The 26,910-nt window shown below is 37.0% G+C and overlaps 1 protein-coding gene and 1 long non-coding RNA gene across 9 annotated transcripts in view; both read right to left on the reverse strand.

Moving 5' to 3' along the window:
* Nucleotides 1-6,180: 6,180 nt before the first annotated feature.
* On the reverse strand, nt 6,181-10,786 carry LOC106728038. Its single transcript, XR_001364275.1, has 2 exons — nt 7,580-10,786; nt 6,181-7,046 (listed from the first exon to the last, which is right to left on the reverse strand). It is a non-coding gene; the product is annotated as an uncharacterized LOC106728038 (long non-coding RNA).
* A 44-nt stretch (nt 10,787-10,830) lies between these two features.
* Nucleotides 10,831-26,910, reverse strand: part of ZNF207 (zinc finger protein 207) — a 20,956-nt gene continuing 4,876 nt past the window's right edge. For 2 of the 8 annotated variants that reach the window (XM_014548841.1, XM_014548840.1), the window contains 10 exons: nt 22,815-22,953; nt 21,467-21,634; nt 21,265-21,340; nt 20,735-20,782; nt 19,568-19,638; nt 17,395-17,552; nt 16,169-16,261; nt 14,949-15,191; nt 13,734-13,893; nt 12,743-13,590 (listed from right to left, as the gene is read on the reverse strand). In XM_014548841.1, coding sequence (XP_014404327.1) covers nt 13,430-13,590; nt 13,734-13,893; nt 14,949-15,191; nt 16,169-16,261; nt 17,395-17,552; nt 19,568-19,638; nt 20,735-20,782; nt 21,265-21,340; nt 21,467-21,634; nt 22,815-22,953 — 1,317 coding nt within the window. In that variant the 3' untranslated portion in view covers nt 12,743-13,429. Of the gene's footprint in view, nt 10,849-12,742; nt 13,591-13,733; nt 13,894-14,948; nt 15,192-16,168; nt 16,262-17,394; nt 17,553-19,567; nt 19,639-20,734; nt 20,783-21,264; nt 21,341-21,466; nt 21,635-22,814; nt 22,954-26,910 lie in introns of those variants that run through there. The other 6 variants (XM_014548846.1, XM_014548845.1, XM_014548848.1 and 3 more) reach the window with 4 other exon arrangements.

Here is a 26,910-nt window from a genome sequence, read left to right on the forward strand (position 1 = left end):
TCTAAACCAATATGCAATACTTTAAATAGAAACCTACTTTTCAGAAAAGGAACTGTATAAACTTCATATAAATTTCTAGGGACCAGGCAAAATATTATGTGCTTAGTAATTATGAAATACTAGAGTTAAATACTTTTTTGTCTCACCACTATTTGCTGACTGAAAATATAACCGAGATCATTGCTTTCTCAGTTTCCCGGCTGTTATCACAGCCAACAGAAGTGAACATACTATAACAAACATTTATTGCCCACTATGTGCCAGGCACTTTAAACCAGAGGTAGAATAACCTCTTTCAAACCCCAATGGGGGGCTTGAAAGAGGCAGCTGATTGATAATTCCTTTCTCTCCCTCTATAAAAACACACACACACGCAACCTAATCCAAAGCACTGAGTGCAAATACAGCCTGGCTGGTGTTGATAAATGGTTAGAATATCAGCCTGCACTCCAAAGGGTCATGGGATTCCCAATCAAGGGCACATATCTGGGTTGCAGGTTGAATCCCCGCTCAACATGGGGCATGAGGGAGGCAACTGATGTCTCTCACACACTGATGTTCCTCTCTCTCTCCCTGTGCCCTTATTAAAAATCAATTGAAAAAATATCCCCAGGTGAGGATTAAAAAGTGTGAATACATGTCTGTAGCTGTGAAAGGCCTTGGCTTTTACTATTTTTATTAATTAGAAAGCGAAGTCACCAGCCAAGTGTGCTGGCAGGGAATAATGCAAGAGAACAGATTTGAAGAGGTGGAACAAATGAGTGGAAATGGACTATACTCCTAGGAAAAACTAGAGGCCCTGCACACAAAATTTCATGCATGGGTAAGGTCCCTAGGCCTGGCTTACATTCAGGGCCAATCTTCCATGACTGCCGGCCCCATCTCCTGCCGCCAGTCGCCCTGTGTGGGGTGACCCAGGGCCCCACTTACACCCACCTTGGCCTGGCGCCACTGTCTGCTGCCACCCCCCTCCCACACCCAGTTGCCTATTCCCCATTGGGCGATCAGAGCATACCGGCCAGGGGGAGGAACTATGAGGTTGGCTTCAGGCACTGATTGGCAATCAAAGTCGGCAGGCTGGGAGCAGCTCCTGCATTGAGTGTCTGCCCCCTGTTGATCAGTGTGCACCATAGCTACCTGTTATTCCGCTGTCCAGTTGATTTGCATATTATGGTTTTATATATGCTTTGCAGTACCATGAACTCAACAAAGGTCGAAATGTACAGTAACACATTATACCTCGATAATGATTATATATCATTAGAGATGCCAATTTGCAAGGTTGTAGGATTGCATTCAGTATTATGCCACTACAAGCAATATTCAGGGAGAAAAAAACATTCATTCAAAAATTTATTCAGTACCTAAAATGTAAGTAGTGTGCCAAAGACTTCAGTGAGCCCTAGCTGATTTGGCTGTGGATAAAAAACGTGAGCCTGAGGATTAAAGTCTCTTGGGTTTGATTCTGGTCAAGGGCACATGCCCGGGCTGCGGGCTCAATTCCCAGTATGGGGCGTGCAGGAGGCAGCCAATACATGATTCTCTCATCAAGGATGTTTCTCTCTCTAAAATCAATTTTTAAAAAAAGGCTTCAATGAAGGGAACTTATAGGAGTCAGATTAAGCAGATGGGTGAAAGATGTTATGAGGCCAAATCCTATCCTATGTAAAATATGCAAATAGACCAAATGGAAGAACTGGTCGCTATGATACGCACTGACCACCAGGGGGCAGACGCTCAACGCAAGAACTGCCCCCTGGTGGTCAGTGCTCTCCCACAGGCTGAAGGCAGTGGCAGGAGCCTCTCCTGACTCTGTCAGACATCCCCCAAGGGCTCCTAGAGTGCTAAAGGGTGTAGGCCCGGCTGAAGGGACCCTCCTCCCCAAAGTGCACAAATGTCATGCACCAAGCCTCTAGTGTAATTATAAATGGCTTGTTTTGGGTAATGAGCAACTCACTGATCCTCTCAAGCCATTAAAAAATAATCTGAAAGAATGAATAGCAGTCACTTCACACAACTACTAGAAACTGTAACTTTGTAGAGAGCCAGTTATCAGGAAGGTTCTATGTAGAATACAGATAGAGACCATGCCGGTTCTATCAGTAGATAAAATGTTGGCCAGAGTAAAGGGTCCTGGATTTGATACCGGTCAAGGGCACATACCTCAGTTGTAGGCTCCATCCCTGACTCTGGTCAGGGTGTCGTGAAGCAACCAATCTGTGTCTCGCTCCCTCTCTCCACTCTAAAAAATTAATAGAAAAATATCCTTAGGTGAGGATTAACCCCCCCCCCCCAATAAATAAAACAGAGGATTCAGTTAAGTTATATGAAATAACACTTGTGTGCATTACAACTTTAGGGAAGGAAACAATATCTTACAACCAGGAGAAAATAGCAGAAAAATTGTTATTTATACCAAGTCAGGACCAATTATGGTTCTAGAATCCTACCACTCCACATCACTAGGCCAATAGTGATGAGAAAAGGGTGACAGCCTCTGGTGATTTGCATATTGTGGGTGCTTCTGGAGTGCAAAGCCACAGCTCTAGTGATGTTATTTTATGCTAAAAACTAAAGGCACTCCAATTCCTAGAGAAAACGTGTATTGCTAATGTATTTAGACCCTTACATTAGCCTCAAATCATCTTATCCCATTCTCTACAACTTTCATTCACATACCTTTATATTATTGAATTTTCCAGTCTTTCCTTGAACACTTTTTCTTTTTTAAAAATGTATTTTATTGACTTTTTTACAGAGAGGAAGGGAGAGGGATAGTTAGAAACACCATTGAGAGAAACATCGATCAGTTGCCTCCTGCACACTCCCCACTGGGGATGTGCCCGCAACCAAAGTACATGCCCTTGACTGCAATCGAACCCGGGACCCTTGAGTCCACAGGCTGATGCTCTATCCACTGAGCCAAACCAGTTAGGGCGAACGCTTTTTTGCAATTTGTCCAAATCCCAACAATCCCTCAAGACCTAGTTCAAAGCCCAGCAAACACCCCTGGAGCACTTCAAAGGACAAAAGAAACTTCAGAGCCCTTTGTGAGTTCCAGTTTATTATATGGTGCCAGAAACGGAAACATTTCTTCCCACCAAAAGACACAAATAGACTAAAATTTAACATAAGTAAAACACTATAAATGTGATCATTTATCTTTTGCACTACCTCCCAGGTGATAAATCAAAATGACAAAAGGAACTATAATTTGTGTTAGAAGTTTTTATTTAAAAATAAACGCCCACAAAGTGCAATTATTAATTGCCAGAGTTTGAATGTTAATTTTAAGCTAGTATTTAATTACCTTTCTATCAGTGATTTCCTTTTTCTTTTTTAATTCTAAAAGTATTACAAAGGGTATTACATATGTGTCCTTTCCCCCCCCCCCCCCCCCTCTTGACAATCCCCTGGCCTCCCTTAACCCCCAGTGTCTTATGTCCAATAGTTATGCTTATATGCATGCATACTGATTTCCTTTTCTTACATTAAAAATTATGCCACCATTCACATTTGTTTGTTTAGCTAGACCACTTAATCACACACATGATCTAGCCATTCATCTTCTTCCCTTGTTTTGTTCAGGTCCCTCTTACCATCATCTCTCTTGTATGACTTGCTCTTCATTTCCCTCCATGCCAGTACAATGCTGGAGTGAAGCCTGGAGACTAAACTGAGGGGAGGGCCCTCTTTCCTATAATACATTGGGATCTTGTGGCACTTCAAAAATTAATGGCATACTATTTTGGAAAGAAATGAACATACTACTCAGAAGAAATAAATCACCTTCCCTGGTGAAGCAATTAAATTTTAACTTCCATGTACCGTCCTTTTTTTTAAACTTATACCTTTAAGGAAAATTGATTTTGGGGAGGAAGGAAGATAAAGAGATAGAGACATAGAGCACTGATGTGAGATACATCGACTGGTTGCCTCTTGTATGCCCCTGGCCGGGAAATCAAACCCACGACCTCTGGTGCAGGGGATGATGCTCCTGTCAACTGAGCCACACTGGCCAGGGCTATCTTGTTCTTTTTTTTTTACACACAGGTTTGTTGTTCTACTTCATGGATTCATTGGTTGATTCCTGTATGTGCCCTGACCCAGGACTGAACCTGAAACCTTGGCAGTTAATATTTTACTGTAATATATTGATCCCTATAAATATTCCAAAAAGAGCACAAATACCCCCCCCCCCCATTTTAATAATCAGCTGCCTATTTTTCATTGGAGCTAGAAAACAAATGTTTGTAAGTTGAAAGTTGCCATTGGGTTTAAAAATAGGGACATCTGAGTAACACCTCTTGAAGATAACCTTTAAAAAAGCTTGAAATATAAAATTAGTATTTGAAAGCACTATACAAAAGAAAAAGAAAACAAACCAGACAAGGAGTAAGGTACATTTCAATTTAATCATTGTGAACATCAGTTTATAAAACTGCTGGCAAGACACGCAGACATTAGGTCGCAAAGGAGATCCAAGAATTCTTGTTCATGTCTACATATTATCTTAAACTATGGAAATTTGGCTTTCTTTCATCACTATCACATGCATTTAAAGTTAAATACTTACCAAATTTTCAATGTCTGCTTATCCTTGCTAGGAAAGGACAGAGTTCCTTAGAAATTTACTTCACTTTAAATCTTAAAGACATAAATTAAGGGTCCATACATTGTTTAGTACTTTACCTAGAAGAATGCATCACCATTATCACATACTCAGGTACCATTTTTCAGATTTTAGAAAACTATCATTGTTCATACTAAAAAGCATTGAGTTGATTGTTCATTTTAAGTTTACAAAGATCAGCAGGAGATACAAAGTGAAAACATCCTTAGTATATATTTACATTACCTAGCTTGTGGCTCAAGACTAGAGGGGAAGGTATTAAACGGGGTATCAATTAACTAAAAATATACAGAGGCTAATTTTCATGGTTTACAGTCCCAGAAACCACTATTTCTAACCCAAGTTTTTCATGCAAGGTTAGCTATTTAAGAACACATTGGAAATTTTGAAGTCTCAGTCAAAATGAATCAATTAGCCTCACTCAAAGAGAATCAATTAACCAACATTACCATATTTCAGGCCAGCCTCCTTCAACCTTACCCTCCGCTTAATTGCTCACAAATCACTACAACAACAGTTTCAAGAACAGATAGGAATTTTGGTATTTAAATTTTACACCTATACAAAGTGAGAACCAAAAGAAATTTTGGTTGTCAACTAAAAAAAAATCAAAAGCTTAAAATTATAAATGCTAGATAGTTTTGAATAAAAACCCTTTTTTCCATCTCACCAAAAGGAAATAATTTGTGTAAAAAGTTTTTGTGGTTAGTCTGTTAAGTGAAGTTCAGAAAAAAACACCAAAAAATGAACCCAGATTACTGCAGAAATGTCAAGAGGTAAAAAAATCACCTTCTTAACATTCTCAATTCAGGTAATATCTAGAGTGCAGCCCTAGCCGGTTTGGCTCAGTGGATAGAGCATTGACCTGTGGACTTATTGGTCCTGGGTTTGATTCTGTCTGGTCATTCTGTCTGGTCAAGGGCACATCCCGAGTTGCAGGCTCAATCCCTAATGTGGGGTATGCAGGAGGCAATCAATCAATGATTCTCTCATCATTGATGTTTTCATCTCTCCCTCTCCCTTCTCTGAAATCAGTAACAAAATATATTTTAAACAAACAAATAAGTAAATAATAAAGAGTGCAGAAATCCAGATTGCCCACTCTTTGAAGTTTCCCCTTTTGGTAAAATTTAAAAGGAAAAACTATGATATACAAAAGTATAAAATAGTACTCACCAGAATGGCAGCTTTAAAGAGATGGTTTTAAGGAAAACCATTTCCACTGCATCTACACCATTTCTTATACAGTTTTAACTGTGAAAGGCAATGAAACTTAAGCCCTTAGGTAATTTTGTATTAAAAACCAAGTGGATACCTTATAAAATATATATTTTTTCATCAGTTGATAAATTGAGGCTTTAAAAAAATTTAACTGAATGTTGATCACCCTCCTAGTTTGTTTTATGGGTGGACTGTCCCAATCAAATTAGACAACATTACACTTCGGTATAAAGGAGGAAGCCGTGAATCTGTCAATGCTACAAACTGGAAGGATGGTTCAGGCTTTCATAAAAGCTAAGCTGCATGCTTTATTCTTCATCTTGGTATTTTAAATTTTTATCAACATAAGAGTATAGTATTTAAAGGTTAAAGGATATTTCTCATTGATGGTTCAAGGCAACAATAAATTATGGTAGACCAATGAAAACAATAATAAAAACTTGAACATCTTTTACAATCCATTACATCTCTGCTCCTCAAAAGAAACATGGAGAATCCATCTAGATTTCTTGATGGGTAGTCAGCTTTCATTTGAATATTTAAAAAGTAAGGTTTGTTATTTTTGGTTCAAAGTAAAATAAACCCATCATGGTGGTGCACCAACAGAATAGGTTCTAGTTTACAAAAAATGAACAAAATTAGTACTTATTTACACCAAATTACTAAAACTTTTTACGAGCTAAAAAACCCACCACTTATCATTGCTAAAGGTGAGGAAACTTTTTGGGTTGATTCATACTGTAAAAAGTTGAAAGGTAAATAAAATACCACCACAGAAGTGACTTAAGTAAAAGACCCTGGACCCAAGCCCTGCATTCCATATGACATACCAAAATGAGCATATAGCTAATAGAAACTTTCACTGTCTTTTCCTTTTATGTGCAATATATCTATTTAGGTTCAACCACAACCAAATAATAAAGGAAGAGTATTACCCTTTATTACAACGGAGGTTAGCAAACCTAAAGCTAATAATTTGCCCAAGTAGAGTGTTTGAAAGTGTCCAATGGGTCTATTATTAGTCATACTCACATTTAAGCAACTGCAGCTTTCTTCCTTGTGTGGGTTATGTGGATATGTTTGGAAAAAAAAATAGGAATATCAGGTACTTACAGATTAAACTAACCTGTACTGGCAGGGCTGTGGGGTTTTTCTTCTCTACCAGTAAGTAGCAAATGCTGAAATTCTGCTGCTAGTTAACAAAAACACAAATTGTATTAAACTGAGGAGTTCAACCCATACTTTAAAAAAAGTCAATGTGCATTAAATTTCCTCAGACCCTGACATTAATACATTAAAAAAAATTTTCCCTACATCTTACAAAAATTATCTTACATTGGCTATTCAATGTAGTGACCTTAAGAGAATGAATTAATAACACTATCTCTTGGACACAGCTGAATTTTAATAAAACATATTGTGTATTATGTGCAAATTTTTCTTATTCTAAAAGGGGGAGGGGCCTATATCCAGCGGTTGGGGGGGGAGGGATTTCTTAAATGTAATTTCTTAATTTAGGTATATGTAGACACACCCCACAGAGGCAATTTAACACTAATTCAATTTTTCAAAAAATTGATTTCACTTTATGTTAAACTTAAAGATTTTAAATTATATGGGCTCAAAAGTAAATTCTATTGCTTCTCCTGGAAGTACACAGAATAGCTAAAAGGGAGGCTTTGCTCACTCACTACACACCCTTTTATGTTTTTAATTCAAACTTACAGAACTTTATTAACTCTTCTGTTGGATCACTTGGGTAGTTAAGCAGCGTTGTTTTATGAGTAGAGACTGGGAAATAATGCTGCAAATATTTTCACTCTGACTATTTATAAATAAAATATTGAGAATGAGCTACATTATAACATGATTTGGTGAAAGTATTATAATAAATGCAAAACAAGAGCAGAAATGCTATTACCTTTCATTACATTTAAAGTTCTTAAGTCTAGCAAAACTACACAATGGTCTCTCTCCCAAATAATCACTATTAGCCTGTGTGCAGTACACTGAGGAGGACATAACATTCTTCATTTTTATCAACGATGGGCATCAATGAATTTCATTGTCAGTTGCTAAAAATTAACCAAAGGTGAAAGCATACAGATTCTTTAAAAAATCCCGGACACATAAGAATGCCAAAGGGCTTGAAGAATTCCAATAAAGGACTTCCCCTTTTTACAAACACAGCATTATACAAACCCTGACCAAATACACAGAACGCTACTGAAGCTGTGCCATCTCACCACTTTACACTTCTTAGTATTAATGGGTAGGGTCCAAATAACCAATCATTACAAGTTTACTCACATGTATCTTCTATGTAGTTAATTTCATCAAAATAAACATATACACAAACATATTCTCACAATATACCTGGTGATTACACGCCTCCTAAAGAACCTAACATGAAACAGTCTTAATTTATAATGTCCAATTTGCTTGAAAAAGAAATGGTTCAAATTGGCTTCAGTGAAGATCTCCTTCAGGTCTCCAATTTCTGCTCAATATAACTTCTATACCTTACTTATTGAAATATATTTTCCCCTGAGGATATATACTAATGGAAGAGATTTAGAGATGGTTCAAAAAATCTGAAACTATTAGTTTTAAGTTATTATTTTTCCAGAGTTGGTAAAATGGGAAGCTCTTTCTTTTATGGCCAAATTATGCAAGCAGAATGTATACAGCCGAGGGAAGAAAGACAATGCTAATAAAATACAATTAATTATCTTCTGAGCCTTACTAAAGAAATCTAGTTTTTAAAAAAATGTTACTTTTAAAACTTATTTTCCAACAAAAATGTCAAGAATATGAACACACTTGGAAAGGTTGAAGATTAGGGAGGTCAACGTCCTGTTTTCCCTACATCCTGTGTAATTATTTTTAATTAAATCCGTAATAGGGAATATCTAGATCTAAGATATTAATAGTTCTGAAAAGTCAACATTACAAAATTGTGAAATCACCATGTTTACAACACTATATATACATCACTAAAGTAACTGCTTATTTTGCCAATAAATACCACACAGAAAACTTCAATGGTTTCTATGCTAGAAAAACAAAAGGTTATTTATTAAAATGATTCAGATGACAAAATACTAAGGGTTAAAAAAAAAGCAGTACCCTTCACTAATATTCAAGCCATGAGACAGCAAGCAGAAATATAACTGGGGAAATGTTTACTTACAAAAATCTGCTTTATAGTCAATAGTTTTAGAACTGAACCCCTCCCTCGTTTTAGAAGACTTTTCCATAGTTACAGTGAGATAAAACAGGTTTCATTTTGGAATTACAAACAGGTAAATACCACCTTTTAAAAAAGACATGCCTGATTTATACAATTTTTAGGGTACATGTTGAATTTTTTAGAATCTCCTAACCAACACAAGTGTATATTTTATCTCAATAAAGAGGTAACTTCAACATTTCCTTTTATTTATCAAGTTTTACCAGTGAACGTAATAAACACTCGAAAGTTATGTAATTATTAAAATCGTATTGAGTCACAGAACTACAGAGATATCATTATGCCACCCTTAAGAAAACCCCTCTTACCTCTGCTACAAGTATGTAAGAGCCTATTTGAATTATAATTATTTCAATTACCCCTATCAGAACAAGCAGCTTTGCTCTTAAAATATTTCAGTATATTGGGAAATGGTGGTGCAACAGAAAACAACTCCAAATATGGAGTCTTAAAATGTATAATTATTGAGTAGATTATAAAATATTTCAGTGGAATACTTTCACGACAAAATTCTCCTATTCAAACATTTAAATCTATTCCCCCATGATTCAGTCACAGAGAAAAGCACATGAAAGTTAATTAACCAGGTGAAATCTTGGAATTCATTTAATGCATTTTTTTTTCTTTATGCTTTGAATTAAAACCACATAGAAACACAATACCAGGTTTGTGAAAAACGTTGTACTATATGTGAATTGTTACTGTTCAGACGAAAATGCTATCTGGATAGAATGGTGTCTCAAACACAGGAAGAAACAAAACCCAGGTTTGTGTTTTGGCCTCTCTTCCAGTTCCCTTTTTATCTCCTACAATATACAGGCATAAACTCATCTTTTCTCACCAACTTAAAGCAAACTTTAGTTGGGAAACAAACATGGATACTTCTCATGTATGTAGTTTGTATAAAATATTGTTCACTAAGACTGAAAATGAACCTCAAAATAATTGTTTCGAATCCACAGTTCAATACACTGATTTTACCACGATACGATTTTCACTTGGCTACCTGAAAATTAGTAATCTAGCCATACTGACAGGTCTGTTATACCCAAACTTTCACTATCTCCAATGTGTAGTGTATACGCATACATACCACACACATACCACCTTCCCACTTTTCCCAGGGCTCTACATTAACATTTGCTCTAATGTGGTGAGGTTTGAAAAATATTAAAAATCACAAGCATTTCCAGATGACCTTTCAACCTTAATGCTCAATGCATAACGTTGGGATTAAGAATATGTATTTCAGTACCCAGTAGCATTTCCAATAATCAAACTTATCCTTGAGGTTAAATTTAATAGTTTCGAGAGAAAATAACCAGTATGATTTTCCTAAAAATTGAAAGTGGAAAATTTGTTTGAAATATTTCATGCCTCCAAATCAAAAATGTCAAATTTTTTCAATTTACAAAACTGCAATATTGCAATGCCAGCTTTACTGAGGCTTTTAAGTATAACGTAACACAAATTACGTATATCCAATGCTTCTTATTTATGTTTATTAACACCACAGTTAAACGTGAATATTAATATAGAGCCTTCTCTGCCAAAAGAGTATAAAAATCCTACGTTTAATTAAATGTAGGGGCCTTCACCAAACTTGCTGCAAGTTTGGGGACATAAATATCCAACAGCCATCAAGCTGTGAAAGCCCCTATAAGGAATAAAATAAATCCCACTTGCCTCAGACTGAACAGGGCAACACTGAGACTCAGCCTCAGCCTGTCCTATGGCAGGGCTATAGGAAGAAAAAAATTTTAATTTTAGAAAAACATTACCCAATTAATGTAAAAGACATGCATTTTTAAAAGATCCCAATGATCTAGCAAGCAAAGGGGGAAAAAGTAGCTCTTAAAAAAACAAAACAAAAAAACCCCCCACTATTGCCCACTATAATTCTACTCTGAGACCATAGTTATTTTTTGGGATTTCCCCCCAACACACCTGTTTAATTAAGCTGAGTTTAAGTTCAGTATGTAACTTATCAGTGGAATGGAAGCACACTAAGAGTTATTTTCCCCAATCCTAATAGTAAATGTGTGAGATATTACTAAAATAGTAAGTACTCAAATCAAATAATTCCAGTAACAACTCAAAAGTTGTTCCTCACCTGCTGATCTTGTTACTGCCATACAGTAGTAATATCTATACAATAGAAACTAGTGCCAGACAAATGTTCATCATTTTTGTTTTGTTAAAAAAAGGCGATTAAGAGTGGATGCAAGGCAGAGCCAAAGCTGGCAGCCTCATTAATATTGCAACTTCCTAAATTATGGCAATTACAATGCCTGCCTGAAAATAGCAAGTCCCAAAAGTTGTCTCTTATGAGGTAAGATGAATTTTACTTCAATTCACCACTATTATTAAGGAAGCATGTGTCAAAAAAAGAATTATTTCAACGTAATTTGTTCCACTCATGATTTAACCACACTATGGACCCCAGAAGCAGTTAGGTAAAAGGTATTTTCTAGAAGCTTAATTATGCTTTAATGCCAGCACAAATTACACTTTGAATATATCAAGTGAGCACTATCTGAGCAATATACCTACAGAACACAAGAGATGGTGTTCTTAAGTTTTAAGTGTTTTAATGAGAATTATACTAATTACTTAAAATATTTTCTCCCTTCAGACCTCAAAAAGCAATAGTGACATAAAATATGTTCTCTTTGCATTAAATGCAAATAAAGTTTTGCATAATTTTTGAAAGTTCGTATCATTTTTACCTCAAAGATTTTTCAACACATGTTTTTCTTTGGCAGTATAAATGATGTGCTGCCAAATTCCAAAACTATTTCAGTAGGCAGGCAACTGGAGGGGGAGCAATATATAAGGCTCAGTTAATAGAACAAAGATTAAATGTATTCTTGGTGATACATGTCTTATACCTATACCTTCACATAAAGGTTAAAAAGAAAGGTTACCATTTTCTAAGAAGTCTTAACTTTATATTGAGGAAAACCTCAACTTCAGGTCCTTATATTAATAATTATACTTTGTACAGGTCACTGATATTTAAATAAGCATAAATCTACCCTTAAACAATAAAAACACTGGATGCCAAAAGAGGTCAATAGGAGGTATCATTATGACACTTGCAACACAAAAAACTAAATAGCAGTCACTTCTACATAATAGTTCTCCAAATACTATAATAAAATTAAAAATTTCAAATCCCCATTAACCATCCTAATAGGCATATTTAGATTCTCAGCATTACACTTAGAATATATACTAATCCATTAACAGCACAATAAGTAATTACTGCTTGCAGCCACGCTTCTAGAAGTTTGCACCTGAAAAGCTTCTGAGGTCCACGCAGCACTGCAGTCTCAAAAACAATCAGAAGGAAATGAATGGTCTGGCACTAGGCTCTAAATATCAGCAGGAAGCAGGAAATATTAAGGATTACATTTCAAATCTCTAAGACACCTAACAAGTATTGACATCATGGTGGTAAAAAGGTGACACAATATAAAGATTTCATACCCATTATGTAATGACTCGTACTTATCTAACGTTTTCTGTTAACTAAAGCACTAACATACAATTCTATATATATTGTCCAGTTTAAAACATGCAACTAAGAACAACCTATAATTCAAAGACAGAATCCAATGATATATCAAAACTGCATTGGCAACTATGAATTTTATTATGTGGACATCTAATGTGGCATGCATCTGTACAAACCTTGCAGGCAGTGGTCCACAGCTGGGTTATGAATAAAAAGGCATAAATTTTTCTCTCATTTTATTACAATGAAGTTTAACAGTACAGAAAAAGTCACATGACCTTAGTGGGTCAGATTTCGTAAACCCTGCAACATGAGGAACTCTAAACACATTAAATATTGTTACACAATCAGACTTCCAATGTACAGGTACTTGGAAATAGTTACAGCCCTCACCAAGCTAGGTTGGGGACATGAAGTCCAACAGCATCTGAAATGCTGTGAAGGCATAACTTTACAAATAGCAATGTAAGCTTACAGAACTTGCCTTTATTAAGGTGGTATGTTCATGAAATTCCAGCGTCTTCACAATATAATGAACCAAATTTACTATACTTCACTTCTAAAAACCTAGATGAAATATGAAAAAGAAGCCATACAGTATAAATTGCAACTTCAGGAAAAGTTCCTGCTTTATTATTCCAAATAATTTTCCCATGTAAAATAAATGTCCAATAGTTCCTGGTATGTGGGAAGATAATGTTAAAGTCACAATGAAGCCTTATTGACGGAAGCTTGGCTATATAAACAGCACAAGTTGAGAAAAGGTTTAATCTCCAAACCTATTAGATTGGATGAAGCGAGATCAGTAACGGCCACCTTGCGACATTACAGGAGGTCTCATTCCCATCGGAGGTCGAGGAGGCCCACCTTGATAAGGGGGCACCATTGGCGGTCCCTGCCCATATGGCGGCATAGCACCAGGAAGGTAACCTGGCATGCCTTGATGATGACCACCATACTGACCTAAAAAACACATTTAAAATACAAAAAAACAGATTGAGTTGGTTCGTGCATTGTACTTTTACGATAGTATCTTTTGCAGATACACTTATTTTATGTGTAGATTCAAAAAATCTGCTAAAAACAATAAACGTAAAAAGAAATACCATGAGGTGGCATTGGGGGTCTCATTCCTTGTTGTTGTGGGATGCCTGGCTGTGGTGGCATCATAGCTCCAATTGGTCCAACTGGTGGATTACCAATGGGAGTCTGTCCTGGACGAGGAAGGTTACGTTGATATTTAGGTAACTGTGCCCTTCTTTCTTCCTAAAAATAAAAAATAAGCACAATGTTAAACACCTGAATACAGAGACTCGTTAAGCATAAATGCAAGCATCTAAGACCTTATTTATAGAGTAAGTTTTTAAAAATGTATCATTTCCCAACCAATTACTTTTGCCCCACAAACCAGTTCAACTACTTAAAATATCGATTCTTTAAGAACTACCCATCTATTTTTGTATTTGAAGCACAGATAATGACTTTAGGATTTATAAATTGTTTCTGTGATAAAGTGTCTTGTGAAGAAGACATGGTCTTCAAGGTATATGGTCTTCTACCTCACACTTCACTTTCTTCAATTAATTTACAAATTTATGTCTAACTAAAATGAATTTTAAGAGTAAGAACTTATTGTTTTCTTTCAGAAATAATCTGGTGGGAGGGAATTCATCTAAGATCAAAACATGCACTATTCATTTTACTCTATGGTTCTTAAAAATCAGAATGGGCCAGCCAGCATGGCTCAGTGGTTGAGCCAGGAGGTCCTGGTTTGATTCCCAGTCTGGGCATATGCCCACGTTGTAGCTCGATCCCTAGTAAGGGGCATGGATGAGGTAGCCAAGCAATGATTCTCTCATCACTGGTGTTTCTCTCCCTCCCTCCTTCTCACTTCAATAAAAGAAATCAATAAAAATAGATTTAAAAAGGCAAAAGGAGATTGCTTTTAAAAAAATCAGAATGGCAGGGCCTGGTTGGTGTGGCTCAATGGACAGAGCATTGGCCCACGCACAGAAGGGTGGCGGGTTCGATTCCCAGCCTTGATGTGTGTGGGAGGCAACCAATCGATGTGTGTGTGTGTGTGTGTGTGCGCGCGCGCGCGCGCACCCATATTTCTCCCTTCACCCTTCCACTGTCTCTAAAAATCAATGGGAAAAATATCCTCCGGTGAGGATAACAGAAAGAAAAATCAGAATGGTAAGCATTAAATCAGATTAATAAGACCATCATTTTACATATTAACACTTTTCAAATGGGACAAGCTACTACAATGATATTCAATCAAATTCTGCTAGCAAAAAAAAAACCTGTAAACAACTTACCAACGATATATCCTCATCTGGATGGATCAACTTACTGGTTGCACTGGTTGTCGTAAGAGTAGCAGGCTTACTTGTTATTGATGCCGCTGGTTTAGCTGCAGTGCTATTTGTTGTACTAGTGGTTGAAGCTGTTGACTGTGTATAAGCAGGGAATGCAGGCTTCGGGGGTTCTGTAGTTGTTACAGGGGTACTACTTAAGGGCTTGAAATCTGTACCAACAGGTCCTTGGACAGCTGCCTGAGCCTGTAAAACACAATTTTTCATCAACAAAACCCAAAACTGAGTACATCTACTACCAACTTAAAAATAAGACACCAACATTCAATAAAGGACCAAACTCTAAATGAAATTAAAACAAAATTAACATGATAAATGCTCCACAAAAACCAAGAAATACGTAAGAATATCAAAATATGCTGGGTCACGATCACATCTAACACACAGCATTGGAACAACAAAAAGGTAATACTGAATATTTAACTTCTCAGGTGTCATCTACCTCCTCAACCAAATTCTTTCATTTACAAAACTTTGTATTTATTCCAGGTTGATGAAATATAATATTATATCTAATAAAATAGCATATGTTCTACTTTTACTATTCTAAATTATTTAATTAATCTACCAAGTAATTTAAAAAACCCCAAAAGGTTAGAAATTACAAAATACAAATGCTTGGATAAATTTCAGTTACTAAGCATAATATAAATCGTGACATATTAAAAATGTCCTTCAAAGGTATTAGTTATATAATAATATAATGTCCTCCCAATTAACAATGGCTGGATGATTACTGTGATCAAAATGGTTTAGAAGGATCTTTTAAGTATAAAACTACCAGTAATTAATGTGTTACTTTTTTGTAATATCCAACATCTAAAACATGTAGACAGGACAACTTTGGAGCCAAATTTCCTTACATGATAGGTGATGCATTAAACAGCATAAATCAAAATAGCTTAATCATGCATCAGGCTAACCATTGGCTACTAGAAGGCATTTACTGCTTACATGCTTTTAACCCTTTAGAACCATAGAAATTTGGGGTTCATTTTTTTCTGAGTTCAATTTTCAAATACGATTGATTTGTACTCCATTAATCTTACTTAATAAAAATTACATAGTATATTTTTAGGGAAAAGATTTTGTTTAAAAGTAGGGTCCAAAGGGTTAAGTTATAAAGCCATTTTAACAACTTTAAACTGCAACTTCCTGCGTACTTGTGCTGTGCTAGGAAACAGAGCTTTAGAAGATGCAGACAGACTTTCTGAATTGGATGAAGCTGTACTTGAGCTTGTTACAGGTGTCCCCATCTGTAGCATAAAAGAAAGGAAACAATGAAAAGTCTCCAAACAAATGGGTGAAAATAAGCCATGTGGTAGACTTTTTTTTTCTAGCATAGATTGCATATTTGTAAATGCAAAGTATAATGCAATCAAGTCTGATTTATTTAATGAGGCAGGCAGTTAATCCATTTATAATAAACTGACAGTATGAGCCTCAAAAAAAGATTTAATTCTATACCAATAAACCTAGTTAACCAGTTTCTTTTCTAAACTGTTTTGCAATGAAATATTTCAAAAATACCTTAAACAGAGTAAAGATTGACACTGTAGTCCAATTCTCTATCAATGACACAACAAAAATTTTGCTAAGTTTAACATCTCTTAATAAACAAAACACCTACTCACCTCAAAAGTGTAAGCTAATGTGCTTCAAAAGCATTTTAAAAATGTTTTTAATTTAGCAACTACAAATAGGAAAAAAAGTTTAAAAAAGAAGCTTCTAAGGGACAATCTTAAAGTGAAAAATAAAAGAACATAACTCTGATTTTCTAAATTAAATACATCTGCTTAATTCTGAATGAAACTGGGTAAAAAGTAATAATCACTATAGACACAACAAATATAACAGAAGCACCTTTTGCGCTTCTGAGTTCTGGAGACAAAATCAGTAGGAAATTAAGTGCAACTAAGTCAAGAGCAATTAAATGGTGCCCTTTCAGCAAGTGTGCAGCATTGTAGTTTGTCACTGTTGTAGACCAGAAGAGCCCAACAAATAATTTGCTAAGGTCTTAGGATTTTCATCTTTGGCTTTGCTTTCATTCCACTCATAATTCAATAGGTAAAGGAGGACCACTAAACATTACCACATATTTAAATCCCCAGAAATTAAATTTCATTTCTAACTAAAGCTAGAATAACCAGAGTTCACAGCAATGAAAAAATAACATACTATACTATCCCTGGCTCCAGTCAATCTTTTATGAGTCGACAAAATCAATATATGCAAACATGAAAGAAAATAGACCACTTCTTAGTATGCTTAATAAATTATACTAAAACCATAAACAAAAATTGACCTTTGACAATTTCAAAGATTTTTGTAAACAACTACATTTTATCTTTAAATATGAGTGCATTCCTTTTCAGGAATTTCACCTTACCTGTCCGGCACTGGGGAAAAGAGGCTTAGTAACTGGAGGCTGTGGAGCAGGAACTGTTGCTGTTGGTGCAGGTGGTCTATTAAGAATACCTGGTGCTAAAACAGCCTGTGCTTGAGTCATTGGAGGAATTCCAGGACGTGGAACAGGAGGGGGCATACCTGTAAAGAAAAAATGTTGGGAGGACTCAGTTGTTGGAAGCATTTAGTTCAGAAAAAAATATTTCCCCAAAATTTTGCTGTTACAATATACCATATTAAAAATGCTTCCATACTACAAAGTTACTAATAATTGACTTCTGAACTCGATGAAATTTAAAGAACTTAGGCATTTGTCCCTTGAAATAATCTTGCCTCAAACAAACTTGTCTCCAGAATTTTGTGGAATGGAAGATACCACTAGAAACCCTATGTTGGCAAAGCAGGCAATTAAGCTTAACTGATATTGATTTAGCAAACCAATTCTTTAAACATATAGAGAATTGCATCAACTAGAATTCTCTGAACTCTAATACAAATTACATAGAGTAAAAAGGTGATTAAATCACATACCCATGAATTTTCCAAAAAACTAAGTCATTCCTTTAAACAAATTTTCCTAAAATGTATCACTATTGCATTCTTTAAACTTCAACATAACTTAACTTTCACTACAGATTATCAAATGAACACTGGTTATTATTCTTTAATATTTTACTTTTTAAAAATACATTTTTTATTTCAGAGAAGGAGAGGGAGAGATAGAAACATTAATGACGAGAGAATCATTGATCGGCTGCCTCCTGCATGCTCTACAGTGGGGATCGAGCCCACAACCTGGGCATGTGCCCTGAGTGGGAAGCAATGTGCCCTTGATTGGAATTGAACCCTTCAGTCCACAGGCTAATACTCTATACACTGAGCCAAACGAGCTAGGGCTTCTTTAACACTTTAAATGCCCAAAATTATCTTAGAGCATTACGTATGTTGAGTTGTTGCCTATAAATTAATGGCTACACTGGTGATGCTTGCAATTTTGCTGCAGTTTTATTTTCCTAGTTACTTTTATATATCAACTATCACTTAAGTACTTCTAAACCTGCCATGGATTATAACCCAAACTTAAAGGTCTCTGTGGCACACTTATTTGGCTAACAAAATCCCTTTCCCCATATTATAATCTAAAACGTCAAGACATTTTATTTCCCACACTCCCTTTGCAGCAAGAGGGTCCATTAGACCTATTTCTGGCCAAGACATAGAAGGGGCTAAGGAGCCTCCAGGAAAGCTACTTCTCTCTCTAATAAAAGAAAAAGGAGAGCATTGCTGTTAACACCATTTCTTGCCCCTGTCATCTTGTTACCGCTGAGGGACATGGTTGAGGGAAAAAAGCTAAGGTTAACAAAGTGGAAAATTTTAAAAGCCACTGAATCTACCACTTTTCTTTTTGTTGAGATAATAAATGTCTACATTGCTTAATACAGTTAGTTTGAGTTCTATATTACTTTAAGAGTCTTATTAGTTATCTAAAATATTCCTAATAAGTATAACAACTCTTAAGCATATGACCGTCAGTGCACAGGCTCTGTGACTCATTTTGGCTGCTTTGAATCCAATTTTTACTATTTTAAAACTCAAAAAATAAATAAAGGGGGGGGGCGGGCGGCGGGAATCCATCGTAAGACTTTTCATGGTGCCCTAGCTGGTTTGGCTCAGCAAATAGATTGTCGGCCTGTGGACTGAAGGGTCCCCGGTTCCATTCTGGCAAAAGTCACATGCTGGGGTTGTGGACTCGATCCCCCCAGTAGGGGGCGTGCAGGAGGCAGCCAATCAATGATTCCCTCTCATCATTGATGTTTCTCCCTTTTCTCCCTCTTTGAAATCAATAAAAATGTATTTTTTAAAAAAAGAATTAAATCGTGCCAGTAACAAAGAGGAAATGTCACCCTAGCTGGTTTGGCTCAGTGGGTAGAGTGTCAGCCTGCGGACCAAAGGGTCCCGGGTTCAATTCCGGTCAATGGAACATGCCTAGGTTGTGGGTCTGATCCCTAGTAGGGGGGCATGCAGGAGGCAGCCGATCAATGGTTCTCATCATTGATGTTTCTATGTCTCTCTCCCTCTCCCTTCCTCTCTGAAATCAATAATAAAAATATATACATATGTGTAAAAAGAAAAAAGAAATTGTCTAACATTCTTACCTGGTGGCATACCAGGCATTAGAGGTGGTATTCCTGGTCCAGGTGGCATCATTCCACCCATTGGCATCATTCTGTCAGAAAGCAAATTTCAAGAAACAACTCAAGTTAATTAACAGTATAAACCGTAGAAAATATTTTGGCTAAATCCTGAAACAATAGATAAGACTTGAATTTGACCCCTAATATTGAAATCAAGCTGAAAGAACACACACCACACTAAAAACAATCCTATCAAAATAAGTCCTCTAAAAACGAGCAAACTCTTGGGTTTACCAGTAAGATGGGGGAGGAGTGGAGTCAGTCTTTGCAATAAATAAACAAACAAACCACAAAACAATTTAATACATTTAAAGTCATCAGGAATAATATTATATGCTATTCTCGATATATATAAGAAGCCTCATCTGAAATATGTGCAACTGGGAAGCAAAATCACCTTTTGTCTCACTTGGAAAATATCCACACAGAATATAAATAAAAAAGAAGAAATCTCTATTTTGGAGTCAACAGATTTTTCAAAAGGAAAATACTGAATGTACATTGTGGAGATAAATTTTTTTTGGAGGAGCACAGAAAAACTATCACCAATATTAAAGACAGTCAAAAGTAGACTCAGATTGCCTAATTTTTACTTAGATTGGCTACCTAACACTATAGCATGACTTAAAAACAAAACCTCTATTTTTTTTTCTCTTCCCTTAAAAGAGCTCATCTTCAAATACCAATGTCCAGTGCACTTAAAAAATTTTAAGTTTGTAAATTCTTGATTTAGGACTTTTATCAGAAGATTAACTTCTATATATTGAGTTCATTAGGAAAAGTTTGATTATCTTCTATAATAATAACGCATATAATTTGGTAAAAGATTATATATTCTTTCTTAAATACCAACCCTTTTTACTAAATCCCATTACTTTTAGCAGTTAGGAAAAAATACCTACACGTTTAGAAAATACTTATTTTATATACGGATTTATTACTATTTCCTCAAAGATGTTTTATATCCCTCCTTTCAGAGACTTGTGTCAACCAGTTTGCAAGTTGTACGAAGTTTTAGTGAGGAAGGTTAGAAAATTTCTGAAGTCAATTGAATAGATCCCATTAAACACACAAGAAAATGACATTATGATTATACCTCCTGAATTACATCATGAATGAGATGCTTACATGTTTTCACCGCAAAATGACTGGGTGTATTTTCTCTGATGATGCAATCTGTGAAAATGTATGACAAAATCAAAATCTAACTGTGATTTTCAAAATACAGTGGGAAAGTGTATTGTTTACCTGTCACATCCAACAACATTTAAGTAAAAGTGATGGGCACAAGCACCTCATATTTATTTTTAGTTTTTGAGATCTGACAAATACTTAAATCATTTACAGAATTTGCCTGTCACAACCAAGTGTCATGGACAGTTCTGAATCTCAGAAACTCAACTCTACAACCAACTACTTTAATTACACCAGATGCAATTAAAGCAGATGGCTGCCTAAATACATCCTAAAACACAAAAATCGATTCTCTTCAGAGACAAATTTATTGGTAGATCCCGTTATTAGACAATTTTAATATTTATAGAGCCCATACCTTTTAGAAAGAAAAAATGCAAAGTCACATTTAATTCATAAACACTCAAGTTGAAAGATCATTACTAGGCATAAGTCCACAAGCCATTTAAAAAGAGTTTTCTTACCCAGGTGGCATGCCTGGCATAACTGGTGGCATTCCTGGCATCAGAGGAGGAACACCTGGCATTAATGGAGGTATGCCTACAATCAATTTCAACAACAAAAAAATCAAATTAATATTAAAGGGTTAGGATGAAGAATATAATACTTCTAACACTGTATCAATAATATCCTGAGTGTTAAATTTTAAGAAACTCTATATGCTACCTGGAGGCATTCCTGGTGCTCCCGGAACTGGTGGTAGTCCTGGCTGTGCCATTGGGGGTAGATAGCCTTGTTGGGGTTGAACAGGCTGTGGTTGAAATGAAGTTGAAGCTGCAGAGTCGTCATCATCATATTCATCAGAATCATCTTGCTGCTTCTTTTTTTGACTCTCTGTTAGAAAAGTTTTAATTTTCCCATAGAGAAGGGGGGACAGGGAACCAAAGCAAGTTTAAGACATTCAACATTTAAAAAAATTATTTCAGTGCAACTAGCTCATAAAAATTTTCTTCTAAAAATATTTCAGTTAATATTATTCTTTACTCTTCAAATGTGTTTTCAACCTATATTAAGCAATTACCCATTCTATGACAGGTAAAAATAATTCTAAGTCAGTTTTATTTTTAAAAAACAGCTTTCTATTCCATCCAAAAAGGTAAACTACGGTAAAGAGGCCTGACCTCTCTGCAATACTTTTCAAAACTAAAAGTTCCATAGGTGATTAATAACAGCTCCTATCAACTGGATAGTATGTGGCTTCAATGTCAAATTTTTAAAAAATGTATACAACTAGTGGTTACATAAATCAAAACAAGCTACCTTTGCCAAGGCCAGGGAGCTCAGTTGGTTAGAGCATCATCCCACAAGCCAAGGTTGGGGGTTCTATCCCTGGTCTGGGTACGTAAGAATCAATCAGTGAATGCATAAGTGGAACAACAAAATTGATGTCTCTCTTGCTCTCAAATCAATTAAAAACAAATACAAACTACCTTTATTTTCAAAGGCCTCAGCACTTGATAATTCCACTTGGAATTCAGTTATGAATATTTGAAATGATCCAAACAGTATTATTTAGTTATATATATACTAGAGGCCCAATGCATGAAATTCGTGCAAGAGTAGTCCTTCCTTCCCCCAGGTGCCTGCACCGGCTTCCCTCTGGTACTCGGGACTCAGGCTTCCCTTGCAGCCTCAGCTTTGTCCGGGAAGGTTGTCCAGAAGGATGTCCGGTCTAATTAGCATATTATGCTTTTATTATTATAGACTAGAGGCCCACTGCACAAATTCATGCACAGATGGGGGGTGATCAGCCTGGGCCAGTGAGGGGGAGGGAGGTGCGGCCCTGCAGGCGGCCGGCCCCACCCCCTGGTTGAACTCCTGATTGAGGGGACAATTTGCCTATTAACCTTTTATTATATAGGATAGAAAATATATATAAAAATCAATACACAACTTCAAACATAAGACAAATATAACTGAATAAATCTAACATCTACCATTAAATTTATACTTTAAAGTAGCAATACTCTCACTAGTGAAGCTATTTTAAGAAAAAGCATACATTAATATTTACCCTGTGTTTTCTGTTCAAGAAGTCGTCTTCTTTCATCCATGTCTTTTTCTGGAATACCTTCCATACCATATATTTCCAACTCTATGTCTGTTCTCCCAGGAATTGCATTTGGTACAGCATCTATTGTCTCTTTATGCACCTAACATTAAAAAAACAAACAAAAACCTCCATCAGATAGGTAAAAGTGTCTCATAAAAGTATTTCAGAGAGTAATTTCAAATTACTCAAGAGACCATTTAGTATGTTGGTTAAGAGTGACTGGTTCTAGCCCTAGCTGGTTTGGTTCAGTGGATAAGAGCGTCAGCCTGGGGACCAGGTTCAATTCTGGTCAAGGGCACATGCCCAGGTTGTGGGCTTGATTCTCAGTAGGGGGCGTGCAGGAGGCAGCCGATCAATGAGTCTCTCTCATCATTGATGTTTCTAGCTCTCTCCCTCTCCCCTCCTCTCTGAAATAAAAAATATATATATTTTTTAAAAGAAATGCAATTACATCCTCAAGCACATTAACTAGTCTTCACTACATTTCTAAGTGATAGTTTAGCATCTATAAAATTGGAGGATGTCTGATTTAACTGACATACTCATCTCACAGGTTGCTCTGAAATTACTGTAAGACTATATAGAAACAGAATCACTTAGTCAAAGATGCTACTAATAATTTCTCAACTAATCTCCTTCCAGCTTCCCCTACATTTTATCTGATCTTCTCTATAGTACAACTCCTTGAAAGAATGCCTCTTCTATTTTCCCATTTTCTCCTTTTTGTAAACTAGGCAAAGAACAATTTGTGTTTAAGCAAAAACGGAAAAGAGCTGCAGTGTCCAAGGGGTGTGGGCTTAAAAATATTAGCACTCTAGATTTTAACAGATGCATAAATAAAATTTGAAAAAGCAGTCATAATATAAAACAGCAGCTTCACAGTAACTTCTTCAGAAGTTTAACCCTTTGAGTGCCAACCAATATCCTAGGAACAATGCTAAAACTGCCAAGGCATTTTTGCTGATTTTACAGCAGTTTAGAAAAAAAATTATGAATCGCAAGTAAATGAAGTTACAAATTCAAAAGTCTTCCACAATATCTTCCACAAAATCGTCATCTTCACAGCAAGAAGTGACATATTTAGCAATATCATCATCACTAATAAAAGCAGACTTAGAACTGGACGCTATTTCGAAGCTTTAGGGCTACAGAATCTGAGTAAACTTCACAAAATTGTAGTACCTGTAAAAAATTAGGCAGATAAATGCCAGTGGTCAATTTTAGAACTACAAACATTCGGCATCATAAGTAATCTGCACTTAGGTGCTATCTGTCAATAAAGAGTGAACTACTAGCATCTAATAGTGACACTGAAGGAGGAGCGCGATAGCGTTCCCGGCACTCTAGGGGTTAATCTTTTTCAGAAGTTGATTCAATTCAGTATGCTTCTTTCTTAGAAGCCTCATCAAAATTCTCCAGAAGATCTGGAACTTCATCTACTTCTCTGGTAGCAAGCGGTGCTTTTCCATCCCAATTGTTTGGGCAGAGCTCCTTACACTAGTTGGAGGTCTGCACCATGCTAAATTAAGATGCTAGGTAGCATTGTGTCAGCAATTTGTCTCAGCATGCCCTGTAATAGTGAAAAGTGTTTGCTGCCTGATCTTTAAGGCTGTTAAAATGGATCACTGTTCCTTGGTTTGTGAACACTCATCTCCTCAATACCCTACCTTCTTTAAGGAAAACAAGTCTTTTTCTCATCTGCTATAGCTGTTATGTGAACCGCCTGCAAACAGTTCCTTCCCCACCATTACACACTTTGTGCCTGCAGTTTGGCCAGTTTTTCCTGGTTCATGATAGTTTCTTTCATCTTGTTGGAGAGGAAATGGGGCTACAAGGGAGACTAGGGTAGATGCTTAGGATAAGAATAAGTGCACACTCTCTAGGACACAAGATGGCAGCTCTCATTTTCTCTCTCTCTTTTTTAAGCCTACAGCACCCAGCATTCCCAGGCAGCTTCCCATCATCCAAGTACTAACCAGGTCCGACCCTGATTAGGTTACGAGATCTGGGTATTCACGGTAGTATGGCTGCAGCCATCATTTTCTTTTGAAAGCACTCCAATCAAGCTTTCATCATCATTCTAGGAAATCACTCTCGGAAAGTGGAACAATTACCTCCACTTTGATTAATCCAATCTTAGTCCTGTTCTTACTTGGCTTACCACAAGCATTTGACAGTCAAAGTAACTCACTCTTTAAAAACACTTCATTTGGCTTCTAGGGTACTTACTGTCTTGGTGTTCCTACCCTTTCACTCTCCTTGACTTCTTTAAAACTTCTGACCTCTAAATGCTGGGAGTGACCCAACATGGAGTCCTTGCATTTTTCTATTTATATTCTACTGGAGACTGGAGGCCTGGTGCACAAAAATTCGTGCACTGGGGGTGGTGGTGGTGGGGGTGTGTGTGTGTGTCGTCCCTCAGCCCGGCCTGCACCCTCTCACAGTCTGGGAGCCCTCAGGGGATGTCCTACTGACCGCTTAGGCCCACTCCCTGTGCAGTCTGGCCTCTCCTTGTGGGAGGTGACCAGGCGGCCAATTGACCGGCGCGCCCCCGCCCCCACCCCATTGGCCCTCCACAGCCACTGGTCCACTGGTTGCTGCTGCACGCTCCCCCACCCCCACCCCATTGCCATCCCCTCCTTCTGCCCGCTGGCACACCCCTTGGCTAGCTTGGCGCTGCTGCTTGCCGGCTCCGACCCCTGACTGGTTTGTTCTGCAGTTCGGTCTATTTGCATATTACACTTTTATTACATAGGATTCCCTAAGAAGAAAAGACATGGCTTCAAATAGCCATCCTTATCCTTATCCTTCCAAATTTCTATTTCCCCCTCCAACCCCTCTGAACTCCAGACTTGTAGATCCAACTGCTTATGTGACATCTCCATCTGGATAGTCAATGGATCTTTTCAAAACTAACATACCCACACCCAAAATTAACATAAAAACAATCTTGGGCCCTGGCCACTCGAGTGGCTCAGATCATCCCCTGCACTGAGAGGTTGCTTCTTTGTCAGGGCACATGCCCAAGTTGCGGGCTCAATTCCCAGGAGGGGATGTGCAGGAGGCAGCCCATCTTTTCCCAAGCGTTGATGTTTCTCTCCCTCTCCTTTCCTCTAAAATCAATAAAACACATTAAAGTCCTAGCTGATTTGGCTCAGTGGATGAAGTGTCGGCCTGTAGACTGAAGGGTCCCGGGTTTGATTCCAGTCAAAAGGCACATGCCCAGGTGGGTGATTCTCACTCATCATTGCCATTTCTACCTCTCTCCCCCTCTCCCTTCCTCTCTGAAATCAATAAAAATATATTTAAAAAATCTTGGTATCTTTATCCCTAAGCCTAGTCTTCCTGCAGCTTTCTACATCTCAGTATGTGGTAGCATCATTTTTCACATTGCTCAAGTCAAAAACCTTCAGATCATCCTTCACTCCTCACTTTCTCTCATATTCCACATCTAATCCATCAGCAAATTCTGGCTCTGTCACCATCATCTTTCATCTAGAATACTCTTGTCTCCTAAGTGGCCTCACTGCACTCTGTAGTCTATTCTCAATCTTGCAGCCAAAATGATCCTTTAAAAAGGTGTACCGCCCTAACTGGTTTGGCTCAGTGGATAGAGCGTTGGCCTGAGGACTGAAGGGTCCCAGGTTTGATTCTGATCAAGGGCATGTACCTTGGTTGTGGGCACATCCCCAGTGGGAGGTGTGCAGGAGGCAGCTGATCGATGTTTCCCTCTCATCGATGTTTCTAATTCTCTATCCTTCTCCCTTCCTCTGTAAAATATCAATAAAATATATTAAAAAGAAAAAAAAAAAAAAAGGTGTACCAGTCCTGGTCAGTGTTGTTCAGTTGGTAGAGCATCATCCCATGCACCAGATCAGGGTACGTACGGAGGCAACTGATCAATGTTTCTTTCTTTCTTTCTTTCTTTCTTTCTTTCTTTCTTTCTTTCTTTCTTTCTCTCTCTCTCTCTCTCTCTCTCTCTCTCTCTCTCAAAAAAGGAGGAAAAAAAAAAAAGCTATGTGACAGGAATTTTTTTTTTAAATCCTCACCTAAGGAG

This window comes from Myotis brandtii, unplaced genomic scaffold (assembly GCF_000412655.1).
Source record: "Myotis brandtii unplaced genomic scaffold, ASM41265v1 scaffold523, whole genome shotgun sequence".
Lineage (NCBI taxonomy): Eukaryota > Metazoa > Chordata > Mammalia > Chiroptera > Vespertilionidae > Myotis > Myotis brandtii.